The 27,394-nt window shown below is 38.7% G+C and overlaps 1 protein-coding gene and 1 long non-coding RNA gene across 2 annotated transcripts; one reads left to right on the top strand and one right to left on the bottom strand.

Moving 5' to 3' along the window:
- The first annotated feature begins 3,458 nt into the window (after positions 1-3,458).
- Positions 3,459-8,086, top strand: LOC107780470 (protein NUCLEAR FUSION DEFECTIVE 4-like). Its single transcript, XM_016601021.2, has 3 exons — positions 3,459-3,923; positions 5,273-6,156; positions 7,261-8,086. Exons 1-3 carry the CDS (start codon positions 3,600-3,602, stop codon positions 7,724-7,726), a joined length of 1,674 nt encoding a protein of 557 aa, XP_016456507.1. The 5' UTR covers positions 3,459-3,599; the 3' UTR covers positions 7,727-8,086.
- Positions 8,087-9,283: 1,197 nt separating this feature from the next.
- Positions 9,284-10,696, bottom strand: LOC107789859 (uncharacterized). The gene is made up of 2 exons (XR_012694750.1): positions 9,822-10,696; positions 9,284-9,625 (listed from the first exon to the last, which is right to left on the bottom strand). It is a non-coding gene; the product is annotated as an uncharacterized LOC107789859 (long non-coding RNA).
- Between the last annotated feature and the right edge of the window lie 16,698 nt (positions 10,697-27,394).

Below are 27,394 nucleotides of genomic sequence, written 5' to 3' on the forward strand. Positions count from 1 at the left end.
CGCAAATGCGAAGCTGGCAGGATTTCAAAGGGTTCGCAATTGCGAACCCCCAATCGCAATTGCGACAACTGAGACCTGTTAAGTGGGATTTTGATGGGATTTTACTCATTTTTCAAACTTTTGCAAACCCTAAAATATCTTGGGCGATTTTCCAAAGAAAGGTTCTTCTCCACATCATTTGTAAGTCATTTCTTACCCATTTCTTTCAATCTAATCCATCTTTTTACATGATTTCATTTCAAAATCAAGGGGTTTTCATGGGAAATTGGGTGATTTTGGGTAAAACTTAGGATTTTTAAACTTTGGAGATTTGGACCTCGATTTGAGGTCCAATTTTAAAATAAATTATATATTTGAGTTCGTGGGTGAATGGTGATCGGGTTTTGGTTCGAACTTCGGATTTTGACCAAGCGGGCCGGGGGTCGATTTTTGACTTTTTGGAAAAAACATTGGGAAACCTATTTTCACGCATTAGAATTGGTTTGTGTAGCATTTATTAATATTATTAAGTAAAATGTGGCTATATACAAGCGGGTTGGAAGTGGAATCGAGAGGTAAAACGGTAGTTGAGGCTTGATTGTGTTCGTGACATTGAGGTAAGTGTTTGGTCTAACCTTAGCTTGAGAAAATAAGAGTTGTGGTCTTATTTGCTATGTGTTAAGTGTTGAGTATGACGTATAGGTGTGGTGATGAGTATCTATACGTTGGTGTCAAGCATGCCCGTGGGTCTTATACTATGGTTGTTGTGACTCCGTTGTGTATTATCCATATTTAATATGTTAATTATAAATATTGTACAAGGCTTAGGAAAGTATTCTTGGTAATTGACCATTGTTGAGCATTGGCTCAAGTTGAGACTTATGTTGTGAAGTAATGGTGGAAACGAGATGGGGTATATTATTGATTCCCTTGTCGGGATGTTATTGTTTTCCTTGCATGGATGTTATTGTTTAGAATATTGTTTCCATTGCCGGGACGCTATTGCTTATGATATTTTATTTTTCTTGCCGGGATATTGTTGTTATACTATTGTTCTCTTGCCGGGATTCTTTTGTGATTGGTGTTGATTTGTATATTGGGATCGGGTTGCACGCTGCAACAATATTATATGGGATCGGGTTGCACGCCGCAACAATATTATATGGGATCAAGTTGCACGCTGCAACAAGGAGTATTAAGGGTGGACATGTGGTATCGGGTTGCACGCTGCAATATCATTATATGATTTGGATCGGGTTGCACGGCGCAACCGTATTATATGATTGGGATCAGATTGCACGGCGCAACAAGAAAGAATAAAAGTGAATATTAATTCGTTATTGTTTTTCCTTATTCTTGTTGATATGAAATTATTGTGTTTCCTTATATTTCTCTATTGAAATTTTGTTATTACTTGATATTTCCCGCAGCATGTTCCTCCTTCCAATCTTTAACTGCTAGTTTCTGTTATTATTATTTGCCGTATATGCTTTAACTGTATAGGTTTATTTGGTAGTCTTGTCCTAGCCTCGTCACTACTTCGCCGAGGTTAGGCTCGACACTTACCAGCACATGGGATCTTACTGATACTACACTATGCACTATGTGCAGATCTCGGTGCTGGAGCTTTTGGACCATAGCAAGGTTGTTGCCTTCAGTCCAGCGGAAACCCGAGGTAGTCCTGCAGACGTACGCAGGCCTTGGCGTCCCCTTCTATCCTTTTCATTATGTTTTTATTAAATTCAAAGGCATACTTGTATTTTTCTATTCAGACCGTTATTTGTAGTATTCATAGATGGTCCGTGACATTGTGACACTAGTTCTGGATAGAGTTGTATTTTGGATTTTCGTACTAGTATTCGGTTAATTTATCAGATTTCGTCTTTCGTATTTCTTTGATTATTATTATTATTATTTTGCTATTGATCACATGTTAATTTAAAATTGTTAAAAGGTTAAAGAAAAAAGGTAATGAAATCTGTAACACTCGGCTTGCCTAGCTTTTACGAGTAGTCACCATCACGACTCCCGAGGGTGGAAAATCCGGATCATGACAATTATACGCTTAAAGCATATAGACAAATCGGTTTCAAATAAAATTCTTAATAAAGAAGATGAGTAAATGATCGAAATGGTCATAATAAGGAGGCAAATGATCTGGAAAATCACATGACATAATACTTCATACAATCTCAGGAGAGGTTTAAGTACATGAAAATATGAATAAAGAGATCTCTATGTCATATTTTTATGAAAAAAATATTGGAAAATGATATAAAATGTTCGTAGAAGACATCTGTCATAGCGCTAAGTATAGATGAGGATCTTAAGTCTGTCGAATACAGATACAAAATTATTGGCCAAATGAAAGAGACACAATTCGAATAGAATTTATTTCATATGAAATACATATAGTTTTTGATCTGCAATTCAAATACTTGAAAGTATAAAGTCAATGATATGTGCAATCGATTTTCGGTATCTTATTTGTCTAGCATGACATAAAAACTTGATAAGCATCTAAAGTCTATTTATATGGCTTATTTGACTACACTTATATGATAATCCCTGGAGGATTTAAATAGCTTGAAGCATTTACAATTCTTGATAAGTACCGCTTCCTTAGTGCAATTTGTGCACAAATGTATCTTGCTATAACTATAAACATGATAATGTGATAGCGAGGATTTTCAAGGTGCAACATATTCATTGGAGTTAATATGGCTATTTTTCAAATCTCTGCCGACGTCAACCTTCAAGAAGCTAGTGCACAAGATTGGGATGTGAAGGCTCAAGGATTTGCACTTTTTTCCCTTACAAGATTTTGTCCCACTGGGTTTTTCTTGTAAGGTTTTTTAATGACGCAGCCAAAAGGCGTATTTTTAAATATGTGTACTCTTTTTCTTTCTCTAGAATTTTTTTCCCACTAAGTTTTATTTTAGTTAAGGTTTTAACAAGGCACATTATTTGTTGAATAGACATTCAAGGAGGTTTGTTATAAATAGTATTTTATTTAAGGTGAATGTCTATATTTTAGAGAGATTGTAGGGATTTTACTTGGTGGCTAAGTCATTTTTTCCTTATAAATAGAGAGATTCTATTCCATTGTTATTCATCCCAATATAAATAAGAATTATCTCTCTACTTTTCTCTACAATACTTTTTTCTTCTTTTATTATTTCATAACAGAAAAACTTTTCTTTTTCAATCATAAAATAGAAATATTTTTACAAGTGAAATGCATATACCAACATAATTTCAAATTCTAATCTATTTTTCAGCTTAATTCTATATATATTTTGTTTTAAAATTCAATTTTTATGTCCAAAATACCGAATAGGAAAAAATAAACGCAAGCCCCACTAAATCCAAGAAACCTGGTTTGTTCGAATTTTCGTCTGTTCTCTGTTTGTACATACTAACGTTTCAGACAAAACACCCTGCAAGATCCATCCCCCTCCCCCCAAACACCCAAACTCCAACCCCAAGGTGATCCCATCTACATCAATATTATAAAAATCCCCTCTTCCATTTTCTTTGTCTAAAATTCTTCTTAATATAAACTCTTCTTAAAGAATCTTGAAACCTTAAAAACAAAAAAACGAAAGAATTCCAAGAATATGGTGAACATTAAAGGAGGAACAAGACCACCATGGGTAGGATTAGGAGCTGCAGTTTGGTTACAAATAGCTTCTGGAAATGCATATAATTTCCCCCTTTATTCTCATTCGTTAAAATCAGTTCTTGGTTTTAATCAACAGCAGCTTACTATGCTTGGAGTTGCAAATGATATAGGAGAGAATGTTGGACTTATTCCTGGACTTGTTTGTAATAAGTTCCCACCTTGGGTTGTTCTTTTAATTGGTTCTTTCGCCTGTTTCTTTGGTTATGGTGTTCTTTGGCTTGCACTTAGTCAAACTGTTCAGAACTTGCCTTATTGGCTGGTAAAATTTCTTCCTTTTTTGTTTATCTATGTTAATGATCTAATCTTTGGCTGATGTTTATTGCAATCTTGTTTCTTGTTGTGAGATGATTGGATTAGCTTTGGAATTTACTATCTAACTATATGTTTTAGTGAAATCCAATTTTTTGGGGAAAAGAGATTGATTTGGTGCATTTCCATGTGTTATGTGTTTGGCTGTAATTGCAGAGAGATCATTGTAAATATATAATTTTTGGAAAGATTAGGTTTTATAAAGTGGCGATTGCTCCAAAATTGATGCATGTAGGGGTGAGTGAAGAAATTGAAGAATTTCTTGATTGAATAATTGAATTTTTGTGGTTTACAATGATTTTCATAGCTGAAATTATATTGAAATCCTAGCAGTAGCCTATCCTATTTAAGTGTTCTGAGAGTAAAGCCTCTTCAATTTTAGTTCAACTATCAGGATTGTGTTTGACATGTAAGAAAATTAGCTTATATTTTCTGACGAAGAAGTGTTTACGTTGCAACAACAACAACTGGGTAGTGTGTACCCACATTTTACCCTTACCCTGGTGGGCAGGGAGACTGTTTCCGATAAACCCTCGGCTAAAGACCAGGTTGCAACAACAACAAAAAACCTAGTGAGTTCTCACAAGTGGGGTCTGAGGAGGGTTTAGGTTGCATGGCTAAAAAATAACTCATTTGTTATTACATTAATTCAAGGGCGGAGCTAGAAGCCCGGCTACGGGTTTAGCCAAACTGAGTAATTTTTTAAACAGTGTATTTGGTTAAGAAATTCATTAGATAGGTACAAATATTAAATTTAGAACCCGAATATTAGCACTTAAAGTCGTCATTCTTAAATCCAGAACCTATAGAGTTCAAAATCTTGGCTCCGCTTCTGCATTGATCATGTAACTAGTGACCACCCTTTACTCTGAAGATCTTGGGCACTACTAACAACTGAGAAGACCAGTATATCTTTTATCTTTTCTTCTTGGAAGCTGAATCCTTTTCCTTCAATCTTGCCGTTTCTGCTTGGATTGATATGGCTCTCATCTTTGCTGGTTGAGGCTCGGCCTTTATCTCTGCTTTCCATGACTTAATTCACAGTAATGTAATGGGTTTGCCCAGCTCTGATTTGTTCCATGTTGCCCTTTTAGTTGTTCACTGCTACTTCGCAAAGTCATACCCTCTAATGCCCATTGATCATTTTCCCTTTTATAATTTCCTAATGTTCCCATATTTGTTGCTTGTATCTTCGTTGTCACTACTTATGATCCCGAGAGTTAATGCAATTCTCTCTGGTATTTGGTTTCTCGTTTCTTCTTTTAATTGAACAATATGATGTACTTTGTTGTTTGGCAGTTATGGATTGCACTTTGTGTTGCCACGAATAGCAGTGCTTGGTTCAGCACAACTGTGCTTGTGACTAATATGAGAAACTTTCCTCTAAGCCGGGGTACTGTTGCTGGGGTTCTTAAAGGCTACGGAGGGCTAAGCGCTGCAGTGTATACGGAAGTCTACAGTGCATTGCTTCGCAATTCTTCTTCTAAGCTCTTGCTCTTCCTTGCACTAGGGGTTCCTACGCTAAGTTTATTGATGATGTACTTTATTAGGCCTTGTACTCCATCTTTAGGCGATGATTCTGCAGAGTCATACCACTTTTTGTTTGTTCAAGTAGCTAGCATTGTGCTCGGTGTCTATGTATTAACAACAACAATTTTGGAAGATATATTTTCTTTAAATGTCCTTGTTTCTTATACTTTTCTCGTTATCATGGTGCTCCTTCTAATGGCTCCACTAGCCATTCCTTTGAAGATGACCTTTTACCCCTCAAACCGCGGCAAGATGACCGATGTATCAGACCAAGACAATGTCAGTGCAGATAAATCACAACCCTTGTTAACACCATCATCGTCATCAGCAAACCTAGGAAGCTTTAACGAGGGAGACGAAATCTCCGAAGTGGATATGCTTCTGGCTGAAGGGGAAGGTGCGGTGAAGAAAAAGAGGAGGCCAAGAAGAGGCGAAGATTTCAAGTTCAAAGAAGCTTTGGTCAAAGCAGATTTCTGGCTTTTGTTTTTGGTTTACTTTTTTGGTGTGGGTTCTGGAGTTACCGTTCTTAATAATCTAGCACAGATTGGAATAGCTCAAGGTCTTCATGATACAAAGATTCTGTTATCCCTCTTCAGTTTCTGCAACTTCGTGGGTCGTCTTGGTGGAGGAGTTGTATCAGAATATTTTGTCAGGTATGATCCTTGAGCCTCTTAGCTACTATTTCTGTTAATCCCCTCTTATTTGAATTGTGAATCAATGGGAAAATGAAATAGAAAGGAACATGATAATAGGTTGTTTCTTCACTTAAAACTTAACCAAAAGTAACTAATTAAGCAGTTATTGCTACTGATTAACTTTATGATTTAGTCGATAAAATTGAAAGGACAATTTTTTTGATAATCGTGGTGTCCGGGCTAGCTTACGTGTACCTCGATTAATTCCATGGGATACCTGCCTCCTCCACCAGCAACGGATACCAGGTAACTCTATCCACCTAAGGATTGGACAAATCGGAAGAAATCACCTAGTGTTTGTTTACATCTCCACTGGGATTTGAACCTAAGTTGCTCGGACACGGGTGCGTGTGTCCGACACGGGTGCGGATCTAGAGGTCAGATCCTTCGAGAGGTAAATTCTAAGATTTGGGGATACGGATCCTAGTACGGATACGGGTGCAGGGACCCGGCTAAAAATAATTTAAAACAATAAAAATATCTCTAAATTATGAGAAATTTTGTGGAATACCTACATATAGCTTGCAAAGTGTAGATCTCTTTTTTATTCTCAAGCTGTACATAAATAAAAGATTGATTTCTTAGATAAGGTATGCTATTTTCTTCAGATTTAGCCTAGTTTTGGTTATGATTTCGGGAATCAAATTGTATCTCGACTCGAATTTTTCAGTCCATTGTGGTCAAAGTACTTGAAATTGTTTGACCAGATCCGGTACGGATCCCATACCGACACCCTCACTCATACTAGTGTCGTCTCAACACGAATTCGACACCTAAACTGCCATGTCGGAGCAACTTAGATTTGATCTCGAGGCCTCATGGTTCTCACCACTTCATTGACCACTAGGCCACACTCTTGGGTGCACTGACAATGTTTTTTATCTGAAGTATTTGTCGATGAATAGTCAAAAAGGGTAGTCAAAAGAAATTTATGGATGAGATAACTTGCTGAAGATACTAAAGATTCTCATCACAATAATTAGACTGCTTGTTTCAGTTATAGTGTTACGCTGATGTAATACTAGCCTGATCTAATTGCTTGTTGTTCAACTTACAATGCAGGTTAAAAGCAGTACCTAGAACAGTTTGGATGACATGCACACAAGTAGTAATGATCATTACCTACCTTCTGTTTGCGTCTGCACTTAATGGTACCTTGTATGCAGCGACAGCGTTACTAGGAGTCTGCTACGGTGTTCAATTTACAACAATGGTCCCAACAGCTTCTGAGCTTTTTGGTCTCAAGCATTTCGGTATGATTTTCAATTTCATGTCCCTGGGGAATCCTTTAGGTGCTTATCTCTTTTCCGGTCTCCTTGCCGGATTTCTCTACGATAACGAGGCAGCAAAGCAGCACTCTGCTACTTGCTTGGGTCCTAATTGCTTTAGAGTCACCTTCCTGATTCTCGCTGGAGTATGTGGTATCGGCACCATGCCTAGTATTGTTCTTACCATGAGAATAAAACCTGTTTACCAAATGCTTTATGCTGGAGGTTCCTTTCGGCTACCTCAAAATTCAAATCATTGAGGTATCTTGAAAAAGCATGACCAATTTCATGTGCTAATATTCTAAACGGGAGCACATTGATCAGTACTAATTGCCTGTGAGTTCAAATTTTAGATAGCATCGACCTGTTTCAGTTGTTAAAATGATATATTTGAAAATTGTTGTGATCTGTATGATATGTTTGAGAAATTTTAGCTTTTGTTAGGTTGTGTCCACAGTGAAGCATCTTGTGCAATAGATGCTTAAGCTACTGAGCATAACTAGTTACTGAGCTGTAACACTTGATACATCGAGCTATAGTATGAAATAGTGTTCTCTCATCTACTTTGTATCATTGTCTCCTTTAGACTGAAATAAATGCTACAACAACTTTTTCGATGATACAATGCGATATAGCTAAGTGTATGGTTATTCTTAAGAACTAGTTGCATGTGTCAACAGAAACCAGAAACATTATATATATATATATATATATATATATATATATATATATATATATATATATATATATATATATGTATATATATATATATCGGAGCTAATCTGAGATTTGGTTATCAACAGAAACCAGAAACATTATTATGGAAGCATAGTTATATCGATCTTGTTATAGCCCGACCTATAATAAATTCCAGAAAGTCTATAGTTATTGCTGATGATCTTAATTGGCTTAGATTATTTTACTTTAATTCTGAGCTAGCATTGATCTTTGAGATGGAATAATTCCAAGTTTTGTGATTACCACTTTCTAATGGCCTATGTATAAGGTCAATTTTGGTGAAGTTGTGGCAATGGCGGAGCCATGAATTTCACTAAGAGGTGTCAAAATATAAAGAAATAAAACACAGGAAGAAGCTAAGGAGATTCAACATATTATATATTTACATAAAAATAAATGTTTGACCTAGCTACAGTGTAGTGTAGTTTTCTAGCGAAGGGTTATCATTTGACACCCTTTAGCCTAATGTGGCTCCGCCACTGAACTGTTGTAGTACCACAGAATGACATGAAACCTGTCTTTCTCAGTATCAAAGAAGTATCTATTTGTTGTTTGCTGATAGATTGTATTTCTTGCTGCTAGTCTTTCATTGTGCATATAATTGTAGCTAATTGAGAAAACACACTAAACACAAGTCAACTGCGTCTAGTGCTTTGGTCTAATTGTAAGATGGTTGTGCCCTGTGAATTAGGCGCACGTCACAGGTTCGAACCTAGCGACAGACACAAACCTGGTATTTAATTAGGGAAGCGTTGAAGGGTGGGTCCATTATCCACCAAGTTTCGAACATGTCACAATCCCCTCGGTTATCACAACAACAACAATAACAAATCCAGTGTAATCCCATAAGTATATACGCAGACCTTACGCTTACCTAATAAAAATAGAAAGGTTATTTCCGATAGGACCTCGGCTCAAGGAACAGTGAAAATAAAGCAACCAAGCAACAAACAATAGTAACAACAATGTAATATGGTAACAATAATGTAATATGGTAACGGATTCTCGATTATCACAAAAAGAAGGAAATTGTAGCTGATTGATCTGTCTATTTGGTAGCTCTGTAGTGAGAGAATCAGTTGTAGTAGATGTGCATGGCTTAAAATCTCATTTTTTTTGTCCAATATGAACCAACTGTCACACATATTTGATAGTAAAATTCAAGACTTTCAAGTACACAAATACAGAAAAGGAAGGTTACAACAGAACAAGGAATGTTGAGACAGCAACCCCATGCCTGTTTCCAACAACAACAACCCAATATAACCCCACAAGTGGGATTTGGAGAGGGTAGTATGTGTGCCAACCTTACCCCTACCATGGGGTAGAGAGACTATTTCTGATAGACCCTTGGCACAAGAAGATGAAGGAGACAATAGAACTGTTTCAACAACAGAGGCTAGAAAGATAGTACCAGTGACCTAAGAATCAGAAAAATAAATGGAAAAAACAATATCAATAATCAGTAACAATGGCAAGATACTAGGAAACAGGAGCGGAAAAATATTATGAACACAACACGTACCGGCATACCTTTTTCCATAACCTTAAAAGTGAATTCTGCCATTTTGTTACTAGAAACCAAAACAGGATATCTACTAAAAACATAGTACTAACCTAGGATTCTATAATCTGCAACTAGTTTAACAGATGATAGCTTCATATGAGTTGTCAAGTGGGCTTCATATCTTGAAACATTAAAGACCATTGTGAGTAAACCCCATCATCAGCTTGTGTCATTTCTTGATTGTAGTGATTAAGCCTTGGGCTCATGCCCTTTGCATCCAATGGCCCAGATTTATTGCTTCTGCTTGGATAAACAGCACTATTTTGGTACCTTCTGTCCAATGGCCCAGACTTCATTGGACTCCTATTAGGGTACATCAGTTTTTCTTGAATTTTCCCATCCAAAGGACCTGAGACACTCAGATTCCTACTTGTAACCATCATTTTGTCTTGCATTCTTCTGTCTAGTGGTCCTGACTTCATCGTGTTTCTGGTTGTGACTATGGCTTTCTCTTCCCTTTGTTCCTTCGAGCTCTCGAGCATCTTTAGTGCTCCGGTCCACTGTGTTCGATAAGGTTTGAGCTCGGATAGAGCAAGATGAGTCGAGGTTCGGTGAAAACTGAGCTTGCTGAAGTTCTTGGAAATGAGCTTCTTGGTTTTGTTGATTGCCAAAACAAGTCTTGAGAGGCCATTTGATGTGGTTCCTCCTTCCTTTCTTGCCAATTTGAGAATCTCTAGTCTGTGTTTGGCTATAGTTATGCCCATGCTTTGTAGGAACTCATGGTTGAAGTAAGTTAAATCCTCTTTGTGAAGCTCATTTCTGCGTAAAATAAGACCATATTCATAGATAAGTGTTTGATCAAGAGTAGTCTTGGATAACCAAGAATACCAATCCATGGTTTCTTTGGTTAAAACATGCAAGATGGTTTTTTTTTTTATGTTTGCTAGTAAGTGATGTGGACTAATAATGAGACATATTACATATATGAAGCAACTTCTAGCCCCCCCCCCCCCGAACCCCAACCCAACACCCCCCTCCAGCACCCGGTGGCAGATCCAGCTTGCGACCTACGGGCTCATGTGAACCCAGTAGTTTTTGTCCAAACAATATAAATGTGTTTCAAAAATTCACTAAATATCTATAAATGTTTGAATGTGAACCCAGTTACTGTGAATTTACTCAAGATCGTTGCAGGAATCTATAAACATTAAATCTTGGATATGCCGCTAGCCCCTACCAAAAGTTTCAAAAAATAAATAATAAAAGCTCAGTTGTCCATCCTCACTAAAAAGACAAAAGGAGTAGGGGGGAAGGTGGAAAAGGTCAAGAGTAAGTAAATGAGGTTGAAAAGGAAACTACATGCAAATAATGTGGTGGTTAAGATGATAGGGTAGCTAAATCAATTTATGTCATAAAATTCAATAGGTTGTTGGTTAATTAGCTTGAAAATTAGGCATTTTGACCTTTTCAAAATGGGTTTTAATTAGTCATTTAAGTGTGTAGTTGTGAATTCAATCACCTTTCTTCTTATAGAATTTAATTCATATATACATCCCAATCCATCTACTTGTTGCTTGCATTGCCTCAACAAATAGCATAAACTGGCCAGACTTAAACATCATCAAAGACTTGACATGTGCAAGCTGAGTATTATAAGGGGTTGAAATCTCTACATGTAATTGAATTATCTCAAAATACAAGGTCAATTTTTTTTAAAAAAAAATTATGAGAAAAGGAATTACACGAGAAAATCTATAGTCGCCCACGAGTCGATAGGTGGCTTGAAAATGGTAGGAGATTATAATTCAGAGGTTTCTTACCATCTGCATAAATCTTACTGGAGTCACTTAATATTCGTAATGGCGGAAGATATCAGGTATTCGGTAAAATGGTCAAAGTGGCACGCCTTAGCTCAAACACTTAAAAAAAAGAAATATATGAAATATGAAATGGAAAAGGTTCAAATAGGACATTTCTAGAATTGTACTGGAGTTACTGATTGGGATTTGCTAAGTGCTAACAACCACATGCCCATACCTACAAAGGAGTTGTTTTATTCAAAGGGCAAATATTTACTTCTCACATGGCCAAACTTCAAGATTGTCCTCACAGCCCACATTCAATTTCTCAAAAGGCAAGACCAAACTCCACTAGCCTGATTATGACATTAAAGACCTTTTCTTCTTCTTTTCGAGCAAAATTCATCCCCTTTTGCAAACTTAGAAAATTCATTTTCTTATTACACTTTGAACAAATGAATCCAATAAAACAACCAAGAAAAGAAGAAAACTTGTATCATCTGAATAAGGGAAATTGAGGAATGAATTATGGACCTTGAATTGAAGTTGTAGTCCAATGGTTATAAGTGTATGGTTATTGTTGGACTAAAATGGCTCAAAAATATTTTTAACATGATGTAATATTGTCCGTTTTTTGCTATGCCTGTACGATTTTCCGCAAAAGATCTCATAACCATTAAGAGTATTCAACTTTTATAAGTAGCTTCTTTTTCTTTTCTACTTTCCACGTAGGATTTTGTTCACACACACCCAACAATCTCTTCCTTGAACTAAGTTTCACATGACCCAACACCATTCATGGGCTAGGTTAACTGTGTGTCACTCACATAATCTTGAGAATTTATGTTCGTTGTAGCCCAAAGGTTGTGTATGGATCTTCAAAACTATAGGTAAAGGTCGTAAACCCCGTAGGCGGGCAAAGCGACTAAGCGGGCCCTGAGGAATTTTGTTCACACACACCCAATAATCTCTTCTTTAAAATAAGTTCCACATGACCCAATACCATTCATGGGCTAATTTGGAGGTTAACTGTGTGGCACTCACATGATCTTGAGAATTTATGTTCGTTGTAGCCCAAAGGCTGTGTATGGATCTTCAAAGCTACGGGTAAAGGTTATAAACCCTGTAGGCGGGCAAAGCCGCTAAGCCGGGCTCACGCCACACCGCCATCTCCGTAGCTCTACCGCAAATTATTGGCTTTGATACAAGTTGTTGGACTAAAACGACCTAAAGATACTCTTAACATGGTGTTATATTATCCACTTTGGATCATGCCCGGACAGTTTTCCCAAAATACCTCATACCATTAAGAGCATCAAACTCTTTATAAGTAGTTTTTTTTGGTTACTTTTTATTTGTGATTTTGTGCATGCACACCCAACATTTATATCTCCAAATTACATCACAATTGTCCCGTTTATTTTTTTTATTTTTTATTTTCTCCTTCCCCTAATCATGGTTAACACAAGGAAAAAAAATAATAAATAAAAATCATAGACTTTAGAGGAACTAGTGTTTGAGTTTGACTTCTAACCATAATGCTCTACACTCGGGTAGTTATGGGTCCATACCGTCCATTAGAACTTTTTCTAAGAGCTTTTAAAGTGAGCGCATGCTATTCCAAAGAATATTTATATGTAACAGTTATGATTTATTTGGTATACATAAATGTTATACGACCAAACACGCTCAGAAAATGCCACTTAAATTCAACTTTCACATGGGCACTCCTGTCATTTTCTGATATTTTTTGGCATACATGAATGCGGACCTTGACAAGGAAAGGAAAGGAAAAGAAGAAGATATAAAGGGTGTGTTTGGTATGAAAAAAAATGTTTTTCATGAAAAATGTTTTCTTAGAAAATGTTTTCATGGAAAATAAGTGGTTTTATCACTTATTTTCTCTTGTTTGGTTGGTGAGTGGAAAACATTTTTCAGAAAATATTTTTTAGTGTTTGGTTAGAGAATAGAAAATATTTTTTATGCTACTCTCCTCATCCCCCCATCTTCCCCCAAGTCTCTTAAAATTCACACAAACCCAAAGGAACTAATGTGGTGCTTTACTTTTTAACGCAAAAATAACGTTAAAATTTGTGCTCCATAACTAAAAAGAAATACTCTTTTTTGGTTGAAAAAGAAAGTATTCTTTCTAAAACATGAAAATAAAATACTCATTTTATTGAAATAAAAGAAATACTTTTTCTACATGAAAAGAAAGTATTTTTTTGTCAAAATAAAAAAAGACTTTTTTATATCATGAAAAAAAATTACTCATTGTTGAATGAAAAACATAAAAAATAATGTTTCCAGAAAAATCTACCAAACATAGGAAAATTCGAAAATATTTTTCTTCCTACCAAACACACCCAAAAAGCCCTTAGTAGTTGTAGTCAGTAACTCTTTGAGTTTGGTAAAATTTTCATATGATGTCCAGTTTTGCGTCACCAATTAAATTTGTACCTGTTTTTTTTTAAATGGTTTAATTGATATCCAATATTTGGATAACTTCAAATACATACACTTTTTCTCTTCTTCTTTATTACTACTGTTTTTTTTGTCCTTTTTATGTTTAGAATTTCTTTTTCTTCTTCTTCTTAGTTACAAAATGGGTTTGTTAAATTTGTTGTTGTTTAGACATTTTGGTGATTGAGATTTATTTTTTATAATGTTTGAAAGTTATATTTCAAAATATATTTAGATGTTAAACTAGAGTAACATAGCTAATCCCAACTTATTTGGGGCTAAGGCATAGTTGTATCAAACTATAAGTAGGAACTAGGAAGGAGAACTATTTCCTGATGGTGTCACCCCCCCCCCCCCCCACCCAAAAAAAAAAAAAAAACCCCAACCCCAAACATAAAGCTTATAAATGTCAATGGATTAAATTAAAAGTTCAAGGAAGAACGTGAAAATACTTTTACCTTTGCTGTAAAATTATGTACTTCGGTCGAGGATTATCAAATATAGTTTGAAAGATCACTCTGAACTTGAATGAGTTTATTTCCTGTGCTCAGGCCGTAAAAGAGTATATCATAAGGGTAAATTGGTCAAGATTTATTTTTTTAAAATTAATATAAATAGGTTAAAAGATTTGTTATAAAAAATTCAAAACAATGGAGATAAGTGTATTATTGTAAAACATAAGGGAGGTGAATGTGATGAGGTCAACCCTAAGGGTGTCTCCGAAAGTATTCCAAAAATTTAAGAAGCAAAATTTTAATTGAAAACAAAGGTTTGTGTAAATCTGAAACCACAAAAAAAAAGAGGTTTGTGTTGATTGTCCCTAATGTTTATTATAAAAGTTTGCCCATAATTACCTTACAGACCTGATTGTGTAACTATTAGGGGCGTTTGATACGATAACCTAAAGATAAAAATTTAATATTGTCTTATTCCTTGTTTGGTTACTAACTCTGAAATAAGTTATCCAAATTCCAGCATAATTTGTCTTCAAACCAAATGACCCCTTAGTGCATAGAATCTATAACCTAACCATAATTAATATATTAGTGTATATTACTTAAATAAATCATGAAGTGCCAATTTTAAAACTGAAACTTAGTGATCACGTCTCTTGCTTTATTTGGAAGGTTTCGATGATCATGCACATGGTAATTGGCACATAATACTTAGTGTTATATATAGAACTCATCTCTAGTTTATGTTTCAAGCACTAAACGAGTAAAAACTTCTTACACAAACATGTCATTTAAAAGGAAATTTCAAGCTATTCCATATATTTAACATTAATTAGTAATCTAGAATAAATGGTAAGTAAAATATACTTTACAGTACTTTTAAGAGTAAAAGTCACTTTACCCCCTTAACCTTTAAGGGTTGGGAAATAATAACCCCCTCACATTTTGAATGGGAAAGGAACCCCCTAACGTTTTGAATGGGAAAGATACCCCCTTGTGCAATAGCTTTCCGGTAAAATAATTTTTTTTAATAAAAATCTTTTCATTTTTGAATAGATAATTTTAGAATAACCAAGTTCTTTCATTATAGACAAAAGCTCAAGATATGGCAAACAATTAGGATGTATATAATTTATGGAGTTTACCTTTAGCCTTCTTCCTACATAGTTTAAGATATGTTGTAATGCAAAAACGCCTCCATAATGAAATTTCAAATGTGACATTATCAACTATAATTTCTGTTCAATAAAAATATTTTCAAAATAAGTAAAGTTTAATAATTGTTTTAGTATAATAATTTTAATATACAAAAAAATACATAACTAAATTAATACTCATAGCAGCAATTATTTCATCTAATATATATGTAAGACAATTGACTATTTCAGTGTATTTTTTTCCCTTCAAATTGAAATGCTAAAGCATCAATGTGCGTTCAACATATTTCTTGAATTTTATGTGCAAGTTTTTTTTCTTTATTGTAAATTTTTTAACAATGGCTTCAATATAACTTCAATATAGTAAAAAAAAAATCTTAAATTTTACAAGCAAGAAAGACAAAATTTAAGTATTGGTTTGGATGAAAAATATTATACTTCACCATTAAAAGGATAGAGAGAGAGAGAGAAATCTTTATTTTAAAAAAGAAACTCCTACCAAAAAAGTACTGCATAAGGGGTTCCCTTTCCCATTCAAAATATGAGGGAGTATTATTTCCCAACCCTTAAAGATTAAGGGGTAAAATGGATTCTACTCTACTTTTAATTAATTATTACATTGAGAAGAAAAGGAAAGTTGTGACCAATTCCCACATACTCTTCTTTAAAATAAAGCTCGTCTTTTGTTATAGAAGAACACGCAAAAGAAAGCAGCAGGTTATACATTTAGGCATTTTATGGGTACATAGGATCAAACGTAAAGCAGACAGAGTTTCAGGCGGCAAAGAGTCTTTACAGAGATAATTGATGACAACGAGAATAGAATATCAAAGTTGCATGTACATATCATTTATCATATCTTATGCCACACTAGCCTTGAACCGAAAGAGGCGGCTCAAATTTGTGTCCTGTCCAAGAGATGGTTCTTTTATTGGACTATACGACCGAAGCTGGTACTCAGTCAATCACCAGACTGCTGGAGCCGCAGTCATATGACCCTAGAAAAGTTTGTCAATTTGGTTGATCAATCCCTAAAACCTCATGTTGAACAAAACTTACGTCCTGAACAACTCATACTTATATATACTGTATGGGTTAAAATCTGACCACAAGATGGTTATCATTAAAAGGAATGGTAAGGAGTCAATCAAGTCATAGTCGTGCCCACAAGGCGTAATAGCAACAAGTGTCTCGACCATTACCGAGATCGAGCCATCAGAAGGCTTACACGGCAGAACACATATCGTAATACTTGGGCGAGTAAGGAAGAGTACAGTCATGAGAAGGTACGCTGGTTAAAGACCGTTGAATAAAGGAAAAAATTGATAATATATATGTGAGATGAAAGCAAAAGAGGGGGGCTTCGATGGAAGAAAAGAGAGGAGCAATGTATCAAAGATGAGAATAAGTGGAGATCCCCAACAACAAACTAACAGTCCAGATTTTGGTTACAACCCTTTGTAATCATCATTGTTGAATCAACAAAGATAGATCTCATAGTTATCAACAACTTTCCCTCTTTTCCTTTTTTGCTCTTACAAGTACGGAACAAATATATCAAAGATGTAAGCTCATCATTTATATTTGATGTCTGTTAATCATCTTAAGGAGTGTTATAGAAGCTTGGCCTCCTTTCGATTCTCATATTCAATATGTTTAGATCTAGAGTTAATTATGTTTGGCTAAGATTTATCCTCTGTTTCTTTATTAATTGATTTAACGAAAAGCTTTGTACTTTTCGGTTTCAACAATTTGGCACCATCTGTGGGGATTTCTTAGCCAAATTTTTTAGTTTTCTTTAGATCTAGAACCAGCCAACTATCACTACCAGGCTGTCACAGCCTCACCATCTAGGCATAAACACCAACTCGAAAGAATGGTAGGTAAGCTTTTGAGATAACCGTACCAATCTAAGTCAGATCTCTACATAAAATAGAAATTGTGACTGATGTCTATGCAAACCCACGCTTCACCTATAGCGATGAGTTTAGCACGCCATATGCATGTTCAAAATAGAATCACGGTCACTATGCGCTTGGCATAACCGCAACCCCATTTGACGTATTTACCTTATATATCGACCCGTACTCCCACCTCTTAGGATGGGACAATAGCCTACTGTGTGATCCTTCGAAACAGCGGGCATATCCTGCTCTATTTTCGTACCCATATGCATAGGATGATTTATGAACAAAATATGACATGTTTCCCTTATTGTTTGTGCATATCGGACGGGGTCTGATTGGAACTCGATTTCGACATCCCAACGGGTAAGATGTAAGTCCGATCCACGAGAATCCTAGACGCGATTAACGACGGAGCCAAACATGGCCACCAAACCTGAAACCATCATTCAAGTACTAGGCGAAGCGAGCGACCATACGGCGTCGTTCCTCCTTTCACCAACTTACCAAGCCAAGGTAACAAGCAATTTCATTTGGTTTTCACTTATCACGATCTCTTGTTGGTTCAGAATAGGAACACGAGCACTTTCACAAGTATGCGAACAAGGAACGGGCGCCACCAAAACACCCCAGGAAAAGGCTCCGTACCATACTACCTCGCAAACAGCGACCGAGCAAAGCCCTCTAAATCGTATCGCATTACAAATAACAGAAACGGTTCAGCACATGTCGACTGTTAAGAAAATCTCCAGAACAGGGGACTCACTCATGAAACGCACGGTAATCTCCAATGAAACGCGCAGTAATCTCCAATGAAACATGCAGTAATATCCAATGAAACATGCAGTAATCTCCAATAAAAGTAAAGTTAAGCGAACTGGGACTCACCTACGAAGCGCACAATATTCTCTAGTAAAAGCAAAACCAAGCACACCGGGACTCACCCCGACGCACACATAAATAGTGTGGTGACGTGTAATTTTCTCCAATAAAAATAATACAACGGGTTACAATTTGACCTCACTCGAATTAACACCTTTGCGGCCACCGGCCATCATCAAATAGGTTACAATTCGACCTCGCTCAAATTAATACCTTTACGGCCACCGACCATCGTCAAATAGGTTACAATTCGACCTCACTCAAATTAATACCTTTATGGCCACTGGCCATCTTCAAATAGGTTACAATTCAACCTCGCTCGAATTAACCCCTTTACGGCCACTGACCATCGTCAAATAGGTTACAATTCAACCTCGCTCGAATTAATACCTTTACGGCCACTGGCCATCGTCAAATAGGTTACAATTCGACCTCGCTCTAATTAACACCTTTACGGAAACTGGCCATCATCAAATAGGCTACAATTTGACCTCGCTCGAATTAACACCTTTACGACCAATGTCCATCATCAAATAGGTTACAATTCGACCTCGCTCAAATTAACACCTTTATGGCCACTAGCCAACGTCAAATGGGTTACAATTCGACCTCGCTCGAATTAACACCTTTACGGCCACCGACCATCATCAAATGGGTTACAATTCGACCTCGCTCGAATTAACACCTTTACGGCCACTACCCATCGTCAAATAGGTTACAATTCAACCTTGCTTGAATTAACACCTTTACGGCCACTGGCCATCATCAAATAGGTTATAATTCGACCTCGCTCGATTTAACATATTTACGGCCACCGGCCATCGTCAAATGGGTTACAATTCGATCTCACTCGAATTAACACCTTTACGCCCACTGGCCATCGTCAAACAGGTTACAATTCGATCTCACTCGAGTTAATACCATATGATCATCAACCACCGTCAAAAAGGAGAAACTTTCGGCCTCGCTTGAATTTAAAACGGATTACAATCTCGATCTCAAATTCACGTCTTTGTGGCTGTCGGACATCACGTAGTAAAAGTAAAAATTCGTTCACTCGAATCGACGGACTCCAGTTCGACCTCGTCCAATATAAATCAGAAATTAACTTCGCCTAAATTGGTAAGTCTGAACGCGATCCCACTTGAATATATAGGTCGAAACTGACTTTGCCCAAGATGGCAAGTCTAAATTCGACCTCGTTTGAGTTAAGGTTGGTTCTGCCTAAGTTGACAAATTAGAAGTCAACCTCGCCCGAACTCTAGTTAAAGAGATCAGGGACTCAAAAAAATTATCAATCAAAAGATACTTAAATGAAGGCAAAATAACTATTTTATTCAAATATATATGTGCGACAGCCGCACCCTACAAAAGGCCGAAATAGGCCCTCGGGAAAAAGATGAAAATAAACAACAAAATATCAAAAAAAAAACTAAGTACAAAAGGTTGCAGGAAAAGCTTCACTCAGCGCCATCCCTATCTCCGTCCTTCCCAACATCATCATCATCATCAGAAGGGAGCTCATCTATGACATCAACACCCTCACCGGCCTCCGGTGTTGCAGGGTCGTAATCGCAGGCAGTACGAGCCTCGCGGGCCTTCGCTTGAGCATCTTCAAAGGCGGCCTCTGGAACATTCCCCGCCTCCCATAAACCTTTGTATATATCACGTTGGGCCTTGTGAGAATGTACGGGAGAAAATATTATTGATTAATCTTGACTATGTTACAATAAGCCCTATTTATATGTATACATAACACATAACCTATTCTTATTACATAAGGGACTAGGACTAATTACATACATTCACATAACTATTCTAACAATCCCCCTCAAGCCGGTGCATATAAATTATATGTACCGAGCATATTACATATGTAGTTAATACGAGGACCAGTGAAGGACTTGGTGAAAATATATGCAAGCTGATCATTCGACTTCACAAACTTTGTAGCAATATCTTCTGAGAGTATCTTTTCTCAAACAAAGTGACAGTCAATCTCAATGTGTTTAGTTCTCTCATGGAACATTGGATTTGACGCAATATGAAGAGCAGCTTAATTATCACACACAAGTCCCATATGACTAATCTCACCAAATTTCAATTCCTTGAGCAACTGTTTGATCCAAATTAGCTCACATGTTGCCATAGCCATTGCTCGATATTCTGCTTCTACACTAGACCGAGCAACCACATTCTGTTTCTTGATCTTCCAAGACACCAAATTTCCTCCTACTAAGACACAATATCCAGACGTAGAACGTATATCAAAAGGTGATCCTGCCCAATCAACATCTGAGTATCCAACTATCTGCTCGTGGCCTCGATCCTCAAATAATAAGCCTTTGCCTGGAGCTGATTTTATATACCGAAGAATGCGGACAACTGCATCCCAATGACTATCACGGGGAGAATCCATAAACTGACTCACAACACTCATAGGAAAGGAAATGCCAAGTTTAGTCACTGTGAAGTAATTTAATTTACTAACCAATCGCTTATATCTTGTAGGATCACTAAGAGGCTCCTCTTGTCCTGGTAGAAGTTTAGAATTCGGATCCATCAGAGTGTCAATAGGTCTACAACCTGTCATTCTTGTCTCCTCAAGAATATCTAAGGCATACTTCCGTTGTGAGATCAAAATATCTGAGCTAGACTGAGCGACTTCAATACCTAGAAAATACTTTAATCTGCCCAGATACTTAGTCTGAAAGTGCTGAAAGAGATGTTGCTTCAACTTACTAATACCATCCTGATCATTGCTGGTAATAACAATATCGTCAACATAAATGACCAGATAAATACAGAGATTTGAAGCAGAATGTCGATAAAATACAGAGTAATCAGCTTCACTACGAGTCATGCAAAAACTCCTAAATAATTGTGCTGAACTTACCAAACCAGGCTCGAGGAGACTGCTTTAGACCATAGAGGGACCGACACAACCGACATACAAGGCCGCTAGACCCCCCCTAAGCAACAAAACTAGGTGGTTGCTCCATATAAACCTCATCCTCAAGGTCACCATAAAGAAAATCATTCTTAATATTCAACTGATAGAGAGGCCAATGGCGAACAACAACTATGGATAGAAAAAGGCAAACTGATGTTATCTTAGCCACGAGAGAGAAAGTATCATTGTAATTGAGTCCAAATATTTGAGTATACCCTTTGGCAATAAGACGAGCCTTAAGTCGATCAACCTGGCCATCTAGACCAATTTTAACTGCATACACCCAACGATAACCAACAGTCGATTTACCCGACGGTAAAGGAACAAGCTCCCAAGTGCCACTCCTATGTAAAGCAGATATCTCGTCAATCATAGCTTGTCACCACCCTGGATGAGACAGTGCTTCACCTATAGACTTAGGGATGGAAACAGAGGACAAAGATGATACAAATGCACAATAGAATGATGACAAACGATGGTAACTTAAACCGACATAATGGGGATTAGGATTAAGTGAGGACCGTATACCTTTTCGTAGTGCAATCGGTTGACTAAGAGGAGACAAGTCCGCAGTATTAGCAGGGTCAAGTGCAGGACGTAAATCAGCTGGGCTTGATGCTCGGCACGAACGACGATGATAAGTTAGGAGTGGTGGAGTTGTAGAAGGTTGTACTAGATTAGGTGGTGAAACTGGAGCTATAGGTGGTTGAGCTGCAACTGGAGTTGTAGGTGGTGAAGCTAGAGTTATAGAGGAAGATGAATGGGAGATAGTAACTGAATCTCCAAAAGACGGAACTGGTAGCACCTCAGAAATGTCTAAGTGATTAACTGGACTTGTGAAATATGATTGGGTTTCAAAGAAGGTAACATCAGCAGACATAAGAATCCGCTGGAGGTTAGGAGAATAACATCGATATCCCTTTTGCGTTCTCGAGTAACCCAGAAATATGCACTTAAGAGCACGAGGAACTAACTTATCTTTTCCTGAAGTAAGGTCATGAACAAAACACGTACTCCCAAAGACACGGGGTGGAAGAGAGAATAAAGGTAAGGTGGGAAACAAGACAGAGAATGGAACTTGACTCTGGATAGCTGAAGATGGCATACGATTAATAAGATAGCAAGATGTAAGAACTACGTCCCCCAAAAAATGTAGCGGAATATGAGATTGTATGAGTAGGGTACGAGCAGTTTCAATAAGATGTCTATTCTTTCTTTCAGCTACCCCATTTTGTTGGGATGTGTACGGACAAGATGTTTGATAAATAATCTCATGGGAGTTCATAAACTGCTGAAATGGGGAAGACAAAGAATCTAGGGCATTATCACTACGAAATGTGTGGATAGAAACCCCAAATTGATTTTGAATTTCGGCATGGAAGGTCTAGAAAATAGAAAACAACTCAGATCGATTTTTCATCAAAAATATCCAAGTGCACCTGGAATAATCATCAATAAAACTGACAAAGTAGCGGAATCCCAAGGTAGAACTGACCCGACTAGGGCCCCAAACATCTTAATGGACTAAAGTAAAAGGTAACTCGGCTCGATTATCAAGACGCTGCGGGAAATGGGAGCGGGTATGCTTTCTGAGCTGATATGACTCACACTCTAGAGTGGACAAGTGAGATAAGCTAGGTACCATTTTCTGAAGTTTTGACAAACTAGGATGTCCAACCGTTTATGTAATAAATCTGCTGAATCGGTAACGGGAAAAGTTATTGAAGGAAGACAAGATGCGAGTCCATGTGATTTTGCAAGGATAAGGTAATAAAGTCCATCTGATTCACGTCCGGTACCACTGATCCGCCCCGTACTGCTTTCTTGTATAAAAACAAGGTCATCAAGAAATAAAACATCAGATTTAAGTGATTTGGCTAAGCGACTAACGACTATGAAATTAAAAGGACTACCAGGAACATAAAGAACTGAGTCTAGAGGTAAGGAAGGAAGTGGACTTGCTTGACCTATTGCAGTTGCCATAGCTTTAGACCCATTGGCCATTGTGACTGTTGGAAGAGATTGAGAATATGAAATACCAGTGAAAAGAGATTTGTTACCAGAAATATGATCAAATGCACCTGAATCAATGACCTAAGACTTAGAAGGTGAAGATTGGGAGACATAAGTCATGCTATTATTTGTTGGAACAACGGAGGCTAATCCTGAAGATGTCTGTTTACGTGCTTTGTACTGAAGAAACTCAATATAATCTGGTAACGAAACCATCTGGATTGGATCCAATGAATTGGATCCAACGGATTGTGAGTTAAAGGCTTTTGATACAAATGCCTTTATAATGTTGCGCCGGAGAATACAAAAGTCTTCGCAATTTGATTTAAACTTAAATGAAAAGACTCGAAATAACCTCCCGAGTAAGCTGTCCAAAAAAGATTTGCCAGAAAAAAATCATTGTAGCTGCCGGAAAGTTAGTGTAGTTGCTGGAAAATCTCAAAGTGATCGGAACAAAAAGAAAAAGGTATGGGTAGACTCGAAATTACTAGGCGATCCGGCTATCCAACTAGAAGTTTTTCAAAATCTGGCCAGAACAGGGCTCACGCGCTGGCGCGTGGGTCAGATCTCGCCGGAAAATTTCTTCCTTTTCCGGCGCGTGAGGGCGCGTGGACGTGTGTTTTCCGGTGGGGTTGACTGGGGTTTAGTCACCGGAGCTTGAGGAGTCCTGTGGTGGTGTTGGTTTTTTGCACAACACCAATAGAAAATGATGTGCTTACGGACAACCTTCTAAGTCACCGAAAAATTGCACGGCTACGAGGTCTTTCTTCTCGGAAGTCGCTGGAATGATGCACAGCGATAGGTTTCTCACTAAAGCTCTGACACCATGTGAGAATGCACGGGAGAAAATATTATTGATTAATCTTGACTATGTTACAATAAGCCTTATTTATATGTATACATAACACATAACCTACTCCTATTACATAAGGGACTAGGACTAATTACATACATTCACATAACTATTCTAATAGACCTCAGCATGGACCCATATCTCATACAGGCGTTGGGGAACGATGGCCGAAGCAGACTCTTGAGGAAGAGCTTGAGCCAATAACTGCGCCTTCTCAGAATCGAAGGCCGCAACTCGGTCTCCCAAGATCGAAGCGTCCCGATCAAGTTCACCAATTCGCTCCTCGAGACATGCCTCCCTTAGCGTGGCCGTCGCTCTCTCAAACTCCTGCTCGAACTTGAGGACGCGAATAATATCCTCAAATGTTGCCGCCCTCGCCAAAGCCAACACTCAAGTGTCCTCGGCTCTCTCCATCTCGGCCACTTTCTTTTCCAGCTCGGCCACATTCTCCGTTCATTCCGCACTCAAAGCGTTGACCTTAGTAGCATTTTGCTCCAGCTCAGCTCGTAGAGACAATACTTTTGCCTGAAGGTCCTCGCACTCCGAGGCAACCCCCTTGCCCACCTCAAGCTCTTCATCCTTTGCATGAAGCAGCCCCTCCAGCTCACTGCATCTGCGAATAAACCGCATCCGTTCCTTATCCCTATTCTCCAACTCCTCCCTGGAAGACTGGGTACTGGCGCCCGCTCTAAGCTGCTCGTACATTTCACGGCATCTGTTACGGTACCGTAGATACTTCTCAGCCATCTTCAGAAAAATCTCGGCCCGTATCTCGGCCCTACGAGCACTCTCGACCTACAACATGTAAGTCTAAAAAAAGAAGTTAGTGAAAACCAAGGTCGCAAAGCAAAGGAAACAAAAAAGGAACTCACCCTTAGGCCCATTGCAGCCACACCACGAGACAACTCGGAGTCGTTGACGTCCTGAAGAGCTCCGCTTTCAGCAGCGGAGCACAGAAGATCGAACTGCAGCACAAAGTCCACCGTGTCTTACAGCAGGTTGAGATCAAACAAAATCTCGAGTATTCGGGAAGGCCCTCCCTCTCTTACTACAGTTCGGGTGAAGCCCTCCTCGAACATCCTCGTGTCCTCTGGGTCAATATCGGACTCGAATTCATAATCCTCAACCATGGCGCCCTTCCGCCTCTCATTGGCCGGAGAGGGGGTACAGTTTCACCGAGATGTTGAAGGGCCGCCCGAAACAGCAGTGGCATCCTCGGAACTCCGTCTCTCCGCCACATTAGCCCCTTGAACACTCGCAACTGGCGTCGTCCCCACGACTGGGCTGGAACCACCTATGACTTCAGTCACCGCCGGGGCAAGGACATCCCTCGAAGAAGTTTCGGCTGGAGAAACCCCTTCCAACACTACCCTTCGTCTCTTCGACGGGGCCTCCCCACCACTAGCGCGGGAAGATTCACCCGTTAAACGGACTGCGGGAGTCGGAATCCCCGGCTGAGTAACTTCCAAGCGCACAGCTTCGGTCGCAGGTGCAGGATGGTCAGTAGTTCTTAGTGCGGGCTGGGCAGCAGCCCTCGGCGCAGGATGGGCAGCTGTCGCTGGTTGACGGAATGCGAGCGGAGGAGCCCTCGTCCTCCTCACTCCTCTCCGACCTGCTAATGAGGAGGGATTAGATCATACAACGACAAGGTAAAAAAAACTACGAAGTATGGAACAAATTGAAACTACGACAAACTAACTCACCAGTAAGAGGCTTGCGCCCAAACTTCTCATAGAAGAGCGCCCACTCACGAATCCCCACCATGTAGGGGAGAATTGCGCTCACCCACTCGCGAATATCGACAACTAACGGGGGAGGTAGTCTCTCGGCTATAAAAACATTAAACAAGTCCTCAGCAAAGTCTATAAAAGGAAGACGATTCGACGACCATCTTGAGAAAAAATCACAAAAGTAAACAAAGAAAAACTTACGAGCAAAGTTCTACGTCTCTGGAAACCCTGCTGAGTTTGCCACAAGGTGCTCTGTCCGCACATAGGAGTAGTTTTCCCAAAAGCAGCGATTGGCCTTATCGTCCATCTTCACCACCAAGCCTTTGGTTCCTCGATGGCGCATATGAATCATCATATCCTGAAGAAAATGAGGGGCGAAGATGTGGAGCATGTGCCCCAAGGAAATTCTTTGGCTGGCCAGCTCCGCATACTTGATGAGCATATGAAAGAGCTTGTACGCGTACGGAGAGAGTTGAGCTTTACACATTTCGTAGAAGCGGCAGAAATCCACCACCAGAGAATGAAGGGGAGTGTGTATCCGATGACGAAGGGGTACGCGTAAAACGCACAGTAGCCCGGGCGGTGCAAATGCACAATGTCCTTCCCCGCCGACACCATTTCAATATGAGCAGGGATTCCCCACTTAGCTTTAAGCGCCGTGATCGCCGCCTCATCCATAGTGTAAGGAACGGGTTCCGGTTCATTTCTAGAAGGGCTATAAAAATCAGTCATCGCCTTCCCCGGACGAGGAACTATCTCGTCCACCGTCGGAAATCCCTCATCTTCCACCACCTCCACTCCCTCTTCGAATAGGGATACATCACTTTCCGGCACCGGAGCACCAACAGCTCTATCGGATTGGGAAAAAGTACTAGCCATCTATCTTCCTTGATCGAAATAAACAAGAACGATGAAGGAAAAGAGATAATGGTCACGTCGAATTCTAGCGAAAGCAGAAATATGAAAGACTAGAGAAGGAGGAAGTTTGCAAAGTTCTTTCTCAGATAAATTGAAAAGCACAACAATCAAATGAGGGATTCCCCCTATTTATAGGGACATACATGTCTTGAGCGGGAAACCCAAGAGCCGCCAATCAAAAAAAAATCTCAAAGGGCACGGGAAACGATACGGTGCCTGGGAAACGTGTGTCATAATGATGCATAAAAGGTATTCATGGTACCCTGAATCGATGTAAAGATCTAACTCTGAACTGACATAACGGTCCAATGAAATCCTTGAAACGTCACGCCCCACCTCGCCATAAGGACCTCGTTCCTTGCATAATGTTCGGATTTCTCCTAACTTTTGAATCAACAGAAACTGCCCATCGAGCTCGCCAAAAGGTGACCCCGACGGGCGGAGGGACTAACTGTATGGGTCAAAATCTGACCACAAGATGGTTATCATTAAAAGGAATGGTAAGGGGTCAACCAAGCCATAGTCGTGCCCACAAGGCGTAATAGCAACGAGTGTC

The sequence above is a fragment of the Nicotiana tabacum genome, chromosome 9, assembly GCF_000715075.1.
Source record: "Nicotiana tabacum cultivar K326 chromosome 9, ASM71507v2, whole genome shotgun sequence".
Classification (NCBI taxonomy): Eukaryota; Viridiplantae; Streptophyta; class Magnoliopsida; order Solanales; family Solanaceae; genus Nicotiana; species Nicotiana tabacum.